A 14612-nucleotide genomic window follows, 5' to 3' on the forward strand; every position below is an offset into this window, starting at 1 on the left:
CAAAGTGGCAACTTGTGGAATTTCACACAATCGCCCCTTAAACATCCGAGGATTTAAAGCAGAAGTTGTTCAGTCTGAATGGCTTAGAGGACTTGTAAACCGATGTTAATCTTGAGCAGTTTGTCTAATAGTCTTATATATAATACTTATAAAATGATTATGCTGTATTATGTTTTCTATATGCACTGCTATGGTCAATCTGGACAACTAACCCTATTGTCTGGGGTGGGAATGTAAAGTGTAGAGCAGAAATCCACTGAACTCTGCATAACAGTTATAGGGAGGAAAAGAAAGGATTTTTTTTATTTTTTATTAATGCATTTGCTAATAGTTAGAAGGGAAGGAGGTTCAACACACTTTTTGGCCACGAGGATATACACAGCTTCCTTTGGTTAGAGGTAAAAATCTCTACAGGGCAACTTTCTTAAAAATGTCTGATTGAAGTATCGCTACAAATCTTTTTCATTGTCTTTATTAGTGGAAGAAAAGCTCTTCTGAAGTCTGTGTAATGCTTGTGTGTGTGTGTGTGTGTGTGTGCGCGTATGTTTGTTTTAGAACATTTCGGTAAAGTGAGGACATTTTGACCGATCCATAGACATTTAGTTGAAATGGTTAAGGGCCGAGTGGCTCTCACAAAGCTAAAGTACAAGAGAGTGATTTTGTGTGTTTGCATGTGTGTCTGAGTGTGTGTGATGTCTGTGTGTGTGTATCTCATAATGCCATATGACCAGCACTAAAATAACACAGGACACACTTGTTGAGCATTATGAGCCATATTTTGTGGCTGGCAGGTACTTCTGCTCTGCATCTCATATCACAAGTGGGTTACAAGCACACACGCCCACACACACACACACACACACACACGCACACACACAGCTTGATTGCCAGAAGCCCATTTAAAGGCTGCTGTCCCTCAGCCTCGCCGCAGGCACAGCTCCAGGTTGATTACCGCTGAGTGCCGTGCAGCTCAGGCCTGACTGACTTCCTGGCACGCTGCCGCCTTGATCAGTCTACAGTTTAGCAACCAGGCGTTGGTTTCATCTGAGTGTTTAGTGAGTTTCGAGCTTTTGAGACGATGCCAAGTCAGTTACAGGTGTCGCTTAACCCCTCAATACTTATCACGCACGTGCGACTTGACTGAATAACTTTTGATCGATGCACGGGCAACTTCAAACACCGCAGTTGACACAAACACAGACTGAACAACCGAGCAACCACCGCGCCGAGAGCGTGCCCAAATCCAGAATCAGGTTTGTGAATGACTTTGTGTCGGTCTCCTTGGTAACGGTGTCGTACAATGTTTGGGCTGCGGACAGCCAGAGGCAGACTGTAATTAATAATCAGGTTAGGGGAGAGGAAATTGAAGCCCTCTCGAAGCTGCTGCCGCTAACTTCCTATCTAGTGAGAGGGAAGGGACCGGCAGACACACTCACACACACATCCGCACACATGTACACACACACACACACACACACCAATATAACTGTTGACAGTGAGAGAGGTTTGGGAATAAGAGGCTGGTGAGTGTGCTTGAAGGTGAGCCACTGGGTTGTTTCGTACAATGAGGGTTAACAAGAGGCTGCGGCAATCTCAGCGTGATGGGAGCACACTCACCCGCAGACAGGCTCGTGTTAATCAGCCAACCAACCAGCTCGTAGCTTCCTGTCAAGTGTGTGTGTGTGTGTAATTAACAGGCATGAATCTCCAATGCAGACAAGAGAAAAGCAGAGGGTCTCCCCCCCCCCCCCACCCCTCTACATTTACGTCTGTTTAAAAGCATCTATCGCCTGTTAAAAAGCATCTACCTCTCACTTTATCATCACTTGACGTGGCGTGGTTGTGCGTGTCTCTCTGTGTCTTTGTTGTCAACAAGAAAAACCCCATCTGTCGGTGAGGCCGTCTCTATTAATGGACAATGGGATGAGCCCAGCGCCACCTGTATCTGTGTTATCAAAGTAATATGGGGGATGTGCCATTTATCTTGACAGGCAGATAGCTTGATTTATGGCTTTTATTGTTCACCATGGGTCTTGGATATTTATTTCACAGGGGCTTGGGCCCGCCGGGTATTGCTTGATTTAATTCAGATTTAACATGAACCTGATTCTGTAAATCTGTTAGCCCAAAGTGATCCCTGCTGTCGTTTCTTATTCAAAATTCAAAATGCTTTGTTCATTCTATGAGGGAAAATATGGCTTTGTCACGATCTCTAAGGCCAGAGGGCAACAGGCTGTGTCTGTGTCCGATTTAGTGACTTGTAGCTGGTGGGCTTTATTGTGAGCTCATCTCCGAGCCAGTAAAAACCTAATTGTCGCAGGATAGTGATGTACAACAACAACTTAAATCCCATGATACTCTGTAAATGTATATTTTACACTTAGTTTTATTAATTTCAGGTAAAAAGCACATGGAATGACCAAATATATTTATATGTTTGAATGCTCTTCTTATATATTTGGCTGCCACATCTCACAGATATGCCTTGTGATTTTTTCATGAAAGAACTAACTACGCCATCGAAAAATTTTGGGGGCCTACGCTAAAACAGACAAATATAAACCTGTCCGTCTTTATCCTCTCAGTAATTCTAGTATTTAAAAAAAAAATACACTGCACGATACAATGAGTCAATCTCATAGTGTATACAACAGGACCACAATATCACAACTAATTAACACACACAAGATGATTTTTTATGTATTTTGTTACTTAAAACAATTTTTAATACTGTATTGTAAGTCTAATGTGTGGTTGGTAATATAAACACGTTTATATGTATTTTATGTAATATTAAGAACACCATCCCCAAACCGGAAATAGTATAATGGCGTCTTATGAAACTAGCGATTTCCATTAGTAGCGATCGCAACGAGCAGCAAAAATATGCTGGACCAGTTGTGTTGGATGTGTGTGTATGCTCGAAAACAGAAAAGCAAAGTCACAAGCAGCACTCATTAAAATACAATGTACCCGCAGCTGTTTTTGTTGCTGTGCTTAAAGTTAGCGCTAGCATTAGCTGGGAGAGCCTAACCGTATATATATATATATATGCTTATGTTATTGTTTCTTAGCGCAGCGGTTCCCCGGTCTTGTTTCCGAACTACAATGCTAATTCAACAGATTGAAGCTACACGGAGGCAGCTAGCTACCCCCCCAGCTTCCACACACAGTCAGGAAGGACTCCCGATAATAACTAACCATGGAATTAAAGTCGTGACAGCAGGTTTTTGCGCTGTTACCACCGCAGTTAGCATGGTGGCTAGGACACTAGCGTGGTTATGAAGTTCGTTATAACCGTATGTGACCATACACACATGCCGTCAGGGCTCTAACCATCCACCGTTAGCCGGACAACTCCGCTGGCTTAACACACTTGTCACATTAATCGTAGTATCGTAGTTGTGTTCTGGTTTATTGTGGTATAGGAAATGAAACAGGAAGTTTGAGGTCCGGAAATGATGTCGTTCCGAAATACTGTCGTTAGCGGACCAATCACAGCCAATGGCTATCCGTAGGCTCTCCGCCATGCCGACATGTAGTTAGAAAAATCAGAGCTGCAAGAAAAGCTCTCCGTGGAGCCCCGAGAAGGCGTTCCACGGCAAAGAAGGCGGTCCTATCTGCCCATGTCCCTCAAAACGGAGAAGCATAAATTGGCTTATAGGCAGGTTATAGACAGCTTGGTTTCTAAACCACAGTCATATTAAAAGCGAGACTTTTTGCTGACTCTAATTTGTAACTCTGTCCTACTGTAATGTTTGCTTGTCACTCAGGTGAGGCAAATAGAGGCCCAGTGAATAAAGAGAATTATAATTTGTAGTCTAGCAAGAATAATTAGCTATGGGTGCGCTGTTGCAAATCCCAGCTGACACTGGGTGGGAGGAGGGGTACATCCTGGACAGGTCGCCAGTCCATCACAGGGCCAACATAGAGAACATTCACACTCACATACACACCTACCGCCATTTTTGTTGCTACAGCCTTTTATTTTATCCGAAAGCTCTTGAATCTCGGTATCTTTCCAAGTCGACAGATAGATATTGAGATATTTGTATTCTTTATGATTTTTTTCAGTTTTGCATCCGTCACAAGGTATAAACGTCCAAAACACCCACTGGCTCACTGCGAATCGACAATCTCCTGCTGCATGGTCTCACTCAGACAGTTTACCAGGTAGCTGTTAAGAAAAGTTCCAGAAAATGTCCAGAATAACTGACTGGGACATTTGCCTATTTACGGACAGCCCCTCTGGATAATTTCAGGAGATAATCCGGAGTTCAGTACATGTCTGAAATCAACTTGCTTTCCCTGGTTTTCTCTGCCTTCAAACAAAGCTCTCTGTCCTTTGCTCAGCCCAGCTCACACCTTCACCTTCATTATTTAAAGAACAGAGGTATTTCTCTCCCTTCTTGTCTTTTCCTTTACCTTGTTCTTTGCTCACCTTGCCTTTCATCGATTCCGCCGATCTTTTATCTCTCTACTACACTCAGCTTTCAAACCTCCATGCTCCTCTCCTCTTCTTGCCTCATCTCTCCTCTCGCCCATACATTACAGTCTCTCCTCCGAGTCCCTGTATTTGTCCCACCCGCTCGTTCCTGTTTCTTTACCCTCAACTCCCCACACTTCTCGTCCTCCCTTGTCTCCCTCCCACCATCCCTTCCTCACATCTCCTCCATACCCCTTCCTCTCTAGCCCTCCCCTCCGGTAGTCGCCCCTCCTCGCACCACCTCGGCTTGCCCTCTGATGATTGCCGAGCACATTTCATTTGACACAAAGACAAAGGGCTGAGTACACATGTGGTTTCTCTGCAAGTCCCGTGTAATATGAAATATTAATGCGGGCATAATTTGGCTCCCTGGATGAGGGGCGGTGGTGGGGGCGGCGGGGGCTCTATAATCAGCAGTGACTGCCGTTTCCTTCCCCAAAGGATGGCGAAGCTGTCAGGACGGATTGAGAAACAGTAAAGATAACAACAGCAGAATGTTTACTGTTGGCGGCTACCGTGGCCTATTTCTGTTTCTCTGTTTAATGCTTAGATTGGCACGTTGCCCGAGTCCCTGACAGGCTTTGCAGAATGAAAGGTGCTAGGTGCAGCATTTCCAACCATGAACAGTCATGGTCAAATTAGATGTGATAGACTGGTATAATTACCATGAACAATTGGTGGCCTCACGACGGCACTATTAGCAGTTAAATATCTAATATTTTATCAACCATTTTGCTTGTTCTCCCTTTCACTCCACTGAAACGCTGAAACCTTAAGCACTGTACGTCAAAGGTGACGTGATATTCTGCTTTCTTACAGGCTCCATCTGTGCTTTTTTTAAATTTAAAGTGTTAAAATGGAACCTGCTGGTGGTGAATGATGCAGCTAACCTTCTCTTTTCATTAGTCTGAAAAGTCCTCTCAAAACAGTCTTTTTGTAAGGCGGCAACACCAATCCAAAGCTGGTACTCAAAACTCAACAGTACTAAAGCAGAAATCTAAAGAGGCAAATTAAGTGTACTACACCGCTACGATTCAGAAGGAAGTATTATATTTGATAGATCTATTACAAGTAAAGGTCAGATTGCCCATTCTCCCTCAATGACATAATATGCTCCATTATAATGTAATAAATCAGTGTTAATATTTGTCCAAATAACTCTCACGTACGTTTTTATAACTCTAAAATGAGGTCTTTCTCGTAACTAATTCACTAGTTCAACACTAAGAAATATTATTCTTAATGTTATTGAGGGAGAATGACCAATCTCATGGTACTACAGTAACACCTTATAGGAACAACACTCAGCAAAGCATTTTAAAATTCATAAAAGGCAGGGTAATAAAAAACTAGTTGATGGAGAATAAGAGTATCATATTCTAAAGTGTAACCGTAACCCTTACTGAAATTTCTGCAATACAAAAAAAGGGAGACGATGTTAGAAGAGCTGGTTTGTATTGCCGTAGAGTCATGTTAGCATTTGGGTGATAATGTGCTGTAAATACTTTACGTCCTATTTCGGCCAGCTGCTCCAGCCCTCACCTGAACACTGCACATTTCTTTGTTGTTGTGAACAGAATGTCCTGCCGTGCTGTGCATGTGTGAAAGGCAAACTCCAGAGAAAGTCTGGGCCCGAACTACATGTCGGAAAACAGCTTAAGAGACAGGGATGAGCTAAAAAAAGTATATTTACACAACATTTTTAGGGAGGTGTACACCAGTCTGCGCATTTTACTACTGCTATTGCTGTATTTTATTTCCCCTATCTTACACAAAGTAAAATGAGCTTGAAGAAAGCACATTAGTTAATTTAGTCATCTTGGTGACCTCATTACAAATCTGCCTTTAAGATGAATCCTGCAAAGAAGATTTTACCGAGGCAGCAGAAAGAGCTGGTGGGATTGGTACAGAGTCATGTGTGTGCTTGTTAAAGCTCACATGTATGTTGCAGTCCCCTCGGTGTCACCCTCAGTTGATTCACTTACACCTGTCCACATCCATTTCAATCATACATAACCAACCACGATGCTTCCAATCAAACCAGGTGAGGCAGTAATCTCTGAGAATGTGAGAGGATACACTCGCGTTTGTCTAACGCTGTGTTTGCCAAACACACAAGAACAAAACTTTTGCATCAAAGCAAACACACGCAAACACACACACACACACACACACACACACACCCCGTGCATGCCCGCTTTTCTCATGGGAGCCAGCTTTTTGCGCCCTGTCTTTCTCCCTTTCACTTAGTTTTCCCCCTCTCTCCTTCGCACACACACTCACTCATGCTGGGTGACCCCCGTGCACACACACAAACACACACACAAGGTCAAAATGTGTCTTTCGCAATTAAATTCCCTCTGTATATACTATCTTCACTCTCTCTCTCGTTCACACACTAAAAGGCAGACATACACTTTTCTCGTGCACTTAAACACACACTCACACACCCACACATAAGCTACAGTTGCATCACTAGTGAATTACGATGCCGTTCCGCGTTATTAAACATGACACTCGGCCCAGATAATGGAGCCTTTCTTCATCTCAATTTGGAAGGCTAATCTTATTGCTTTGATTAGCAGCAGCTTCATTTGCATATCAAGGCCTCCCCTCCTTTTAATTCCTCCATCACAAATCCCCCCTTTATAGCTGCAGATAAAAGGAATCTATCTATATGTATCTTTCTTTAGAATCTTCTCTCCCTCCCCCTCTTCCACTCGTTCATCTTCTCCTTCTTGTTCATATACTTGTTTTCTCTCGTATTCAACATCGGTTCTGTTGAGTTGTCTTCGGTTCGCTCTCCATAAGTCTGAGAACATAGTGGCGTACATCTGAGGATCATGAAAACAAGAGCAGGGGCAAAAGTGTTTATTGACATGAGGTCATGGTCAATAAAGTTAGTTACTTATTATCGACGATGATTTAAGGGATCAGAGAAAAAGGGAAATGTTTCACCAAATGATGAAAGAGCAGTTTACTATTAAGGTGTAACCACGAGGAAACAACTCAACAAGAAACTGTAAAAATTGTACTTTGCTCACGTTTAACTGCCGAGAGGGTTTCAGTTTGGAAGGACTTTGAGACGAGCAGATACAAATGACTTTAGATGAATTGTAACTCACATTCAGTACATTATGCAAAACACTTTGTTAGTCGCAGTAGATATACTCTACGTCCATGACATGAGTTGATCATTGCTGTTTTTTTTACGCTGTGGAGCATGCTAAAATGTAAATGAAGAAACAAAATGCAGCAATATCAGTCCCTCGCTGGATGTGATTATGATAAACTTTCTGCTTAGTTGCCTCATTATTTTTCAGCCCGGACCAAAATGCTACACCACTCCACAAACACTGGCATGACTGTCAACACAACACTGAGGTTCATATCTATACATGTGGAATCCATGTTTACAGATAAATTCACATCATATCATGCATAACATACAGGAAATAAGCTGCATGCAGAAAATAAGAATGCATTGTCCTCCAGGTGGTGATGATCACTATATAAAGAAAGTAACCCCTTCCATATACAGTCTATAAAAGATGTATTAGTCACTTATTACACGTTGTATAAACAGATTTTAGGAGGATCAATATACAAACATTTACTACAGTTGAAGGTAAACGCGAACCACTGAGGCAGTTTCCATAACTCAGTGAGAAACACGATGGATGTCCTGAAACCTTTATAATGAAGCTTGACCCGTGAGGCCCATGGAAGGCTGTGAATGTAAAGCAGCCATTGCAGGAGATGTTTGGAGACACAAACAGGAGATTAAATTAGATCTGAAACCACAGAGAAGCAAGCTGCACAGCACTGAGAGCTGAACCAAGAGAGGTTTTATTACCAGGGAATTGTGTGTAGTATCCAACAGTTTACAGGTCCATGTTGTAGGACTGGATTGGATAAAGTGTATCAGCATGTTTTAATGGTTAATCCTTTGTAGTTAAACTATGCCCATAAAATGTGAACTAGCATTTCTATTATTGATAATGTGTATTATAAAGGAAACCTAACAATGTGTTTTTGTTACCTGTGTGTTATCTTCACACCTGTTATATGATAGGAGTGGATGACCCATGCCAAGATGTACTCACACTGTAAGACAGTACACTATCACAGATACTGATGCCATTCCTTTTTATTATGATCTGGTTGAAATACAAGCACTTTTAATGAATGCAGTGTTAGCGTCCAAATACACACTTGAAGCACCAATAGGGAGATTATGCACAATGACCCAATTCAGAAATATGTTTGTAATATTATTGATACATTCAAGTAGATCAGATCATGTAGATCTACTCTACCTACGTTATACACTACTACCACTACCCTGCTGCTATTCATTAGTTGATTGTATTTTGCAGTTATAATTATATAAATATGTGTGAAAAAGTTGAATATTTGCCTCTAGAAGATATAGAAGGCAGAAGAAAATGGACATCATTCTGTACCTCAGGTTAGGGAACCTCAACATTGTACTTAATTACATTACTTGAATATATTTCTCCTTTACTTACCACATCCTACTTCACACATGTCTATCAAGACTCCACACACATTGTGGCAGAGCTTCAAATGGAGGGAAAAGAGATTGAAGCCGTTTCCTCTTCTTTGAGCAAATTGATGCATTTAAAACACAATGCAGTATTGACAGAGATAGTGAAACAGTAGACAAAGGGGCCGGGCAGCACATTAAAATAAAACAGATCCCTCACAAAGCCACATGAAGAAAGATGCATTAAGAGTCACACAGTCATTTTAATATTGTATAGAAGAAAACGCATCGTTTAGTCTATTCTCCGGCAGGAGTGAGCAACCTTTCTCTTTTTTAGGGCCATATCATATTTTACAACTTTCTTTACAGGCCAGACTGAACTATTGCTCGTATAAATTAAATTTGGTATTGTATCTGGATTGAGGCATTTGCTATAATAATTGAACCTTCTTATATTTAATATATTTTACATTTAAAGTGTATTTTGTAGTGATGTTAAGCAGTTTGTGGTTTTGTGTCTGTGAAAGTAGCTATACAAATAAAGTTTACTTAATTTGTTTGTACGGTGGTAGAGATGATGATGATGGTTTTATCCAAAACAATTTCCTCTGACAAAACGTAACCTTACAAACAGAGCATTGGTTTTCATTATCATATCAAACCAACAAACAGTTGACAGTTGTCAGTTGTTCCAGAGAAAGTTTTTTAATTCCTTGCAGTGTCCGTCAGTGTTCTTTCAATATCTTTTGTCATAATCATCAACCTGCTCTGAGATGCTTCTTTAAAGCAAACTGACCCTTTAGAACATTTTTACAATTTGTGGTTGTAGCAGCTCCACCGCGGCAAAAATGGATCCTTCATAAAATTTTTCATCTTCTCAGATTAGACAGCTTCAACTAATTTATCCAGGTTAGTTGCAGCTGTAAGAACGACCCTGAAGGACTTGCCAGTGTTGTATTTTAAGTTATTGTCTTCTATTGTGCTAAAAATTGGTACAAAGTAAAATGAATTAAATATGTCTTCATTGCTTATATGAGTTGTCTCATGGGTCAAATGAAATAGTCTCTATAAAGGTCCAGAGGCTGCAAGTTCCCTGGAGCTTTTTTAGAATGTCAATGTGAGGCAGTCAAAGAACTGTCTGAACCCGGTGACATATCACGTTGAGCATCACAACACACACGCACACACACACACAGCTTGTGCACCAAAAAATGTAAAGGTGCCGAACACGTAAAATCTGATGAAACAGTTTTTTTTTTTAAACTGTATTTCAACACTTCAGCACACTGACCCCATGTGCGAGTTTGTTCGAGAGAGTGAGCAGAGACAGTAAAGAGTGAGAGATAATGGTGTCTTTTATAGGATGTTGGCCAATGCAATGTTTTATGTATCTATAAAGACCTTCAAGGCCATGGTGACTTTTCACAGGGTAGAAACACTATCATTGGTCTGTGAAAACGGCTGCATTGTGCCAGATCGAAGTTAAGTGCAGCATAAAAAGCTTTCACCTATTCACAGTTTGGCAGAATTGAAAGCCTGAGGTGCTTCAGTCGTGTAGTCACCTTAATGGACAATTTTCACCATTACACTGAAATTCTGTTAACTGTGTGGCAGTTGAATGTATTTGTCATAAAGGAAGACGTGAAAAGTGCTTCTTTTTGTTGTTGGCTGATTTTATTCAATTTGCTGCCACACGCCTACAGTCAAAAATCTTTTTTGTTATCTGAAGGATTACGTATTACTCCTTATTGTGTGTTTTGTTGTATAGAGTTCAGTTAATAATGTCAAATTTACTTTAGCTTCACTTACATACTATTTTAACACTGGAAAGAAAACGATGACATCTCATTCGGTTCATTCATATTTGTCCTCAGAGTAGACACCAATGTATATTTATACCACTGAATTACATACGAGTTCAAATGAACAAATAAAATAATAGATAAAAACATTATCCCGCATTATTCGATTCAATCCCGATGCTTTGTTGAATATAAAATAATATATCACATTGTAATAGCATATATGTAATGCAGTCGTAGTACATGTACATTGACCCAATCACAAGTTGTGGCCTGAATAACCCATTCTAGAGCCCATCCCATCGTATTAGTTGACTGGCAGATGTTTTCATTAATGCTTCTTAGCTACCAGCCGACATGTGGAGTTCAGTCGTGTTCATGTAAATGAGCTGGATGCACAATTATTACAATGTAACACTAATATTATGCTGATACCTTCAGGCCCATGTCATTTGCCATTAGCGCCTGGTAAAAGCCAAATGTCCAAATTATGTGACCTAATTAGGACATCCATTTAATGTGGAAAGCCTAAACCAAAATCGTATTACTAACTATAACCAGGACTTGTTCATGCCTAACCTGAACCTAACCACAATTCACCCCCAGGACTCCAGACATAAAGTTTGATCACATTAGGCCACACACACACACACACACACACACACACACACACACACACACACACACACACACACACACACACACACAGACCACACCACACACACACACATACACTTTTTGTATACTGTGCATTTTGTACGTACCTCAATGTGTCCAGGTTGCCTTCAGGTACAGTACACACAGCTCCCTATAGATAGCAACTCCATTACATTTTGCCTGGAGACTCAGAAACCAATCTTTACACCTACCGGATGGTGCAGATGCAAAGATACCACCTGGCCACAGGTTTTCTGTGTGTCGGTTGCAACAAGCTGTGGTCAGCGAAGGGAAAACACCAAAAACAGAAAATGGTCTTTAACATTTATCATCTGTGTAAATTAAGTGAGATCAATTTTGTTTCTCTGAGCTACAGGGTTTGTGCCATAGATTTGTCCAAAAACTATTAACACACATAGTAGCAGTTATAAAAGCTGTTGCAGCTAAATAAGTCAAATTTATGTTGATATGTTTGTTGGTTTTGCCTTAACCTTTACGCACAAAACTTTATTATGGGTTTGTTTCATTCAGTAGGTATTTGTAGATTTTGTCAAAAGGTTCCTTCAACCATACAGACCCAGAAGATGGTGTTATAATACATTTAGATAAAGAGATTGTTTGTGTTGTATGATGCAAAATTCACAATTGTATAATTGTAAAAAGCTTGTGAAATGACTCGTATCGGTGCTAATCTTTCTATGAATAAAGATTCAAGGTCTTGAGTAAGTACATGATGATCTCATTCCAGATGAGATCATTCACAATGTAAAGATAACAAACTACGTCAGATTGAGGGATTAACTTTTAAACAAAGCTCTTTATTTAATTTTAAACTGTTCGGGCAGTAAAATGGAAGATGTGACCATAAAGCCATAGTAGGAGAGTTCATCGACCTAGAGTTGAGCCACCAGCTCGCCCGTGATGAGCAGTCAGCATTTTACTCACTGCCTCGGAGCTCCATAAACACCCGTTTACACAGGTTATTGCCCTCTCTCTCTTGTAGCACTCATAAGATGATTTAGTCATCATCTTCAGTTGTAATTACCCTCTTGTGTCACCACATGCAGATGAGGGAGGTGGCGTCCGGCATACAGTATATAAACAAGGAGCTGTCTCAGTCCCAGTACCTTGCTTTTTCCCTCAGCTTCCTCATTATCTCTGCTCACACGCCTCCACCCACCAATACCACCAAGATGTCTTTCGCTGGTAAATGGGAAACCGAGACCCAGGAGGGATACGAAGAGTTCTGCAAGCTGCTGGGTGAGAATGCAGACAAGAATCTGAAAACGTTTCTCACACAGCACGTGTGTTTTACTCTCTAGACCAAAATCAAAGCTATTTTATACCTCACACTCCTCTTGTCTTTTCGTCTTAGGTATCCCCGATGAAGTCATGGAGAAGGGCCGCGACTACAAGCTGATCACAGATGTCACCCAGAACGGCAATGACTTCACCTGGACCCTGGTTTACCCCACAAACGCCACGGTCACCAACAAGTTCACCATCGGCAAGGAGAGTGATATGGAGACTATTGGAGGAAAGAAATTCAAGGTAGGAGGGAAAGAATCCAGAGATTTGTCTCTTATCGTATTCAGTCTTGAGTTGCAGCTTTACAGGGAAGAGACATGAGACCATGACAGTGATGATAAACCTAGCAGAAAGCAGGAGGAGGAATTTACCCTGGTTCCCTGACTGATTGTAACCTTTATGTTTTCAGGCCACTGTGCAGATGAACGGAGGCAAGCTGGACGTGACCTTCCCCAACTACCACCACACCACTGAGATCGTTGGAGGCAAGCTTGTTGAGGTAAACGCACGCTCTTATGCCTTCACAGCAGAGAACCTTCAGTGTGATGACAGTTGTTCGGCTCAGCACCATTCAGAGATCACTACAGACCATAATGTTATATATCTGCAGCTGGGTAGCAGCTTTAGCTAACAAGAAAAACTGTCTCAAATGTAGTTTTCCAAATGTTACTAAGATTTGTCAATGTGCAAAATCATCTGTTACCGTTCCAAATCCAGCTTTTCAGAAAATTACCTTTTGAATATTTGGAAAATTAGAACAAATAAAGCACATACTGACAGAAAAACGTTCTCTTTTGATGACATACGCTTAAGTTCATCAAGGCACTGGAATCACATATTTCTGTCTTTAATAATTTACTTACTTTTCCGTCTCCCTACAGACCTCCAAATCTGGTGCTGTAGTCCTGAAGAGAACCAGCAAGAAGATCTAACTTCTGACCTCAGAACTACTTCAGTAAATAAACTAAGGCAATGATAGCAACGTGAATCTGTGTTTCCGTCTGCACTTTCTTGTGTGTGTGTCTGTGTGATTATGAGTGTGTTGTGTGATTTTTAGATCTCACACAAATGTAAATTTAAGCAAGGACATTGGATCAGTTCCACAGATTAAGGGGAGCCAGTGAATCCAGCCTAAGAGGAGTTGACAATCTAGATATTTTTGGCCATGTTTACTACTGGCATTAGAATATGTACTGAATTTTAAAGCACTAGATATGACAAAGTCATTTGATATGTTGAGAAAAAATGTATTCAAAAACTAAAACAGGCCATCACTGCCTGGAATTATGTTAGAGTATACAGACGCTACTCACATTGTGACGACTTCAGGAATATGAAAAGGTGGCTGGTCGGCTGAGGTTGGGCCGGGTTTACCTTGTCCCACACGCTACCAGAAAGCTTCACTCAGATCCAATATATCAGTGTTCAGGTTCCTATGCAGTCTAAGAAAGCGGCATCCAATTGACAGATCTTTGCAGAAAGGACAGATAGGACATGATACTATGTAATAAAGCAAAACAATAAAACATTATAAATACTAAAATAAGCATGAGATAAAAGTGCTCCAGGCTCCACCAATCTGGACTAAGAACCCATAATAAATAGAAAAAAACCCTGGACCTACCAACAGTAAAATAAATATGGTCAAAAAATATAATAAAGGGCCCATATTGTGTAAAATACGTTTTCTGGGCTTTGAAACTACATACGGTAATTTGGGACATTACTCCTACATTGGCTGACTGTCCTGTTAATATGCACCAGAAAGGTGTCAAATATGAGCCCTGTAAGAATGTAATGATTACTGAACTGAAGAGTTCAAGACACACTGACAAAACTGCAGCGAAAC

The 14612-nt window shown here is 40.8% G+C and overlaps 1 protein-coding gene across 1 annotated transcript; it reads left to right on the forward strand.

Annotated features, from left to right (window-relative positions):
• The first annotated feature begins 1004 nt into the window (after positions 1-1004).
• On the forward strand, positions 1005-13695 carry LOC128454198 (gastrotropin). The gene is made up of 5 exons (XM_053437491.1): positions 1005-1253; positions 12600-12715; positions 12831-13006; positions 13173-13262; positions 13645-13695. The coding sequence occupies exons 1-5, from the start codon at positions 1159-1161 to the stop codon at positions 13693-13695; spliced, it is 528 nt and encodes a 175-aa protein (XP_053293466.1). The 5' UTR covers positions 1005-1158.
• Positions 13696-14612: the final 917 nt, after the last annotated feature.

Source organism: Pleuronectes platessa, chromosome 13 (assembly GCF_947347685.1).
Source record: "Pleuronectes platessa chromosome 13, fPlePla1.1, whole genome shotgun sequence".
Classification (NCBI taxonomy): domain Eukaryota; kingdom Metazoa; phylum Chordata; class Actinopteri; order Pleuronectiformes; family Pleuronectidae; genus Pleuronectes; species Pleuronectes platessa.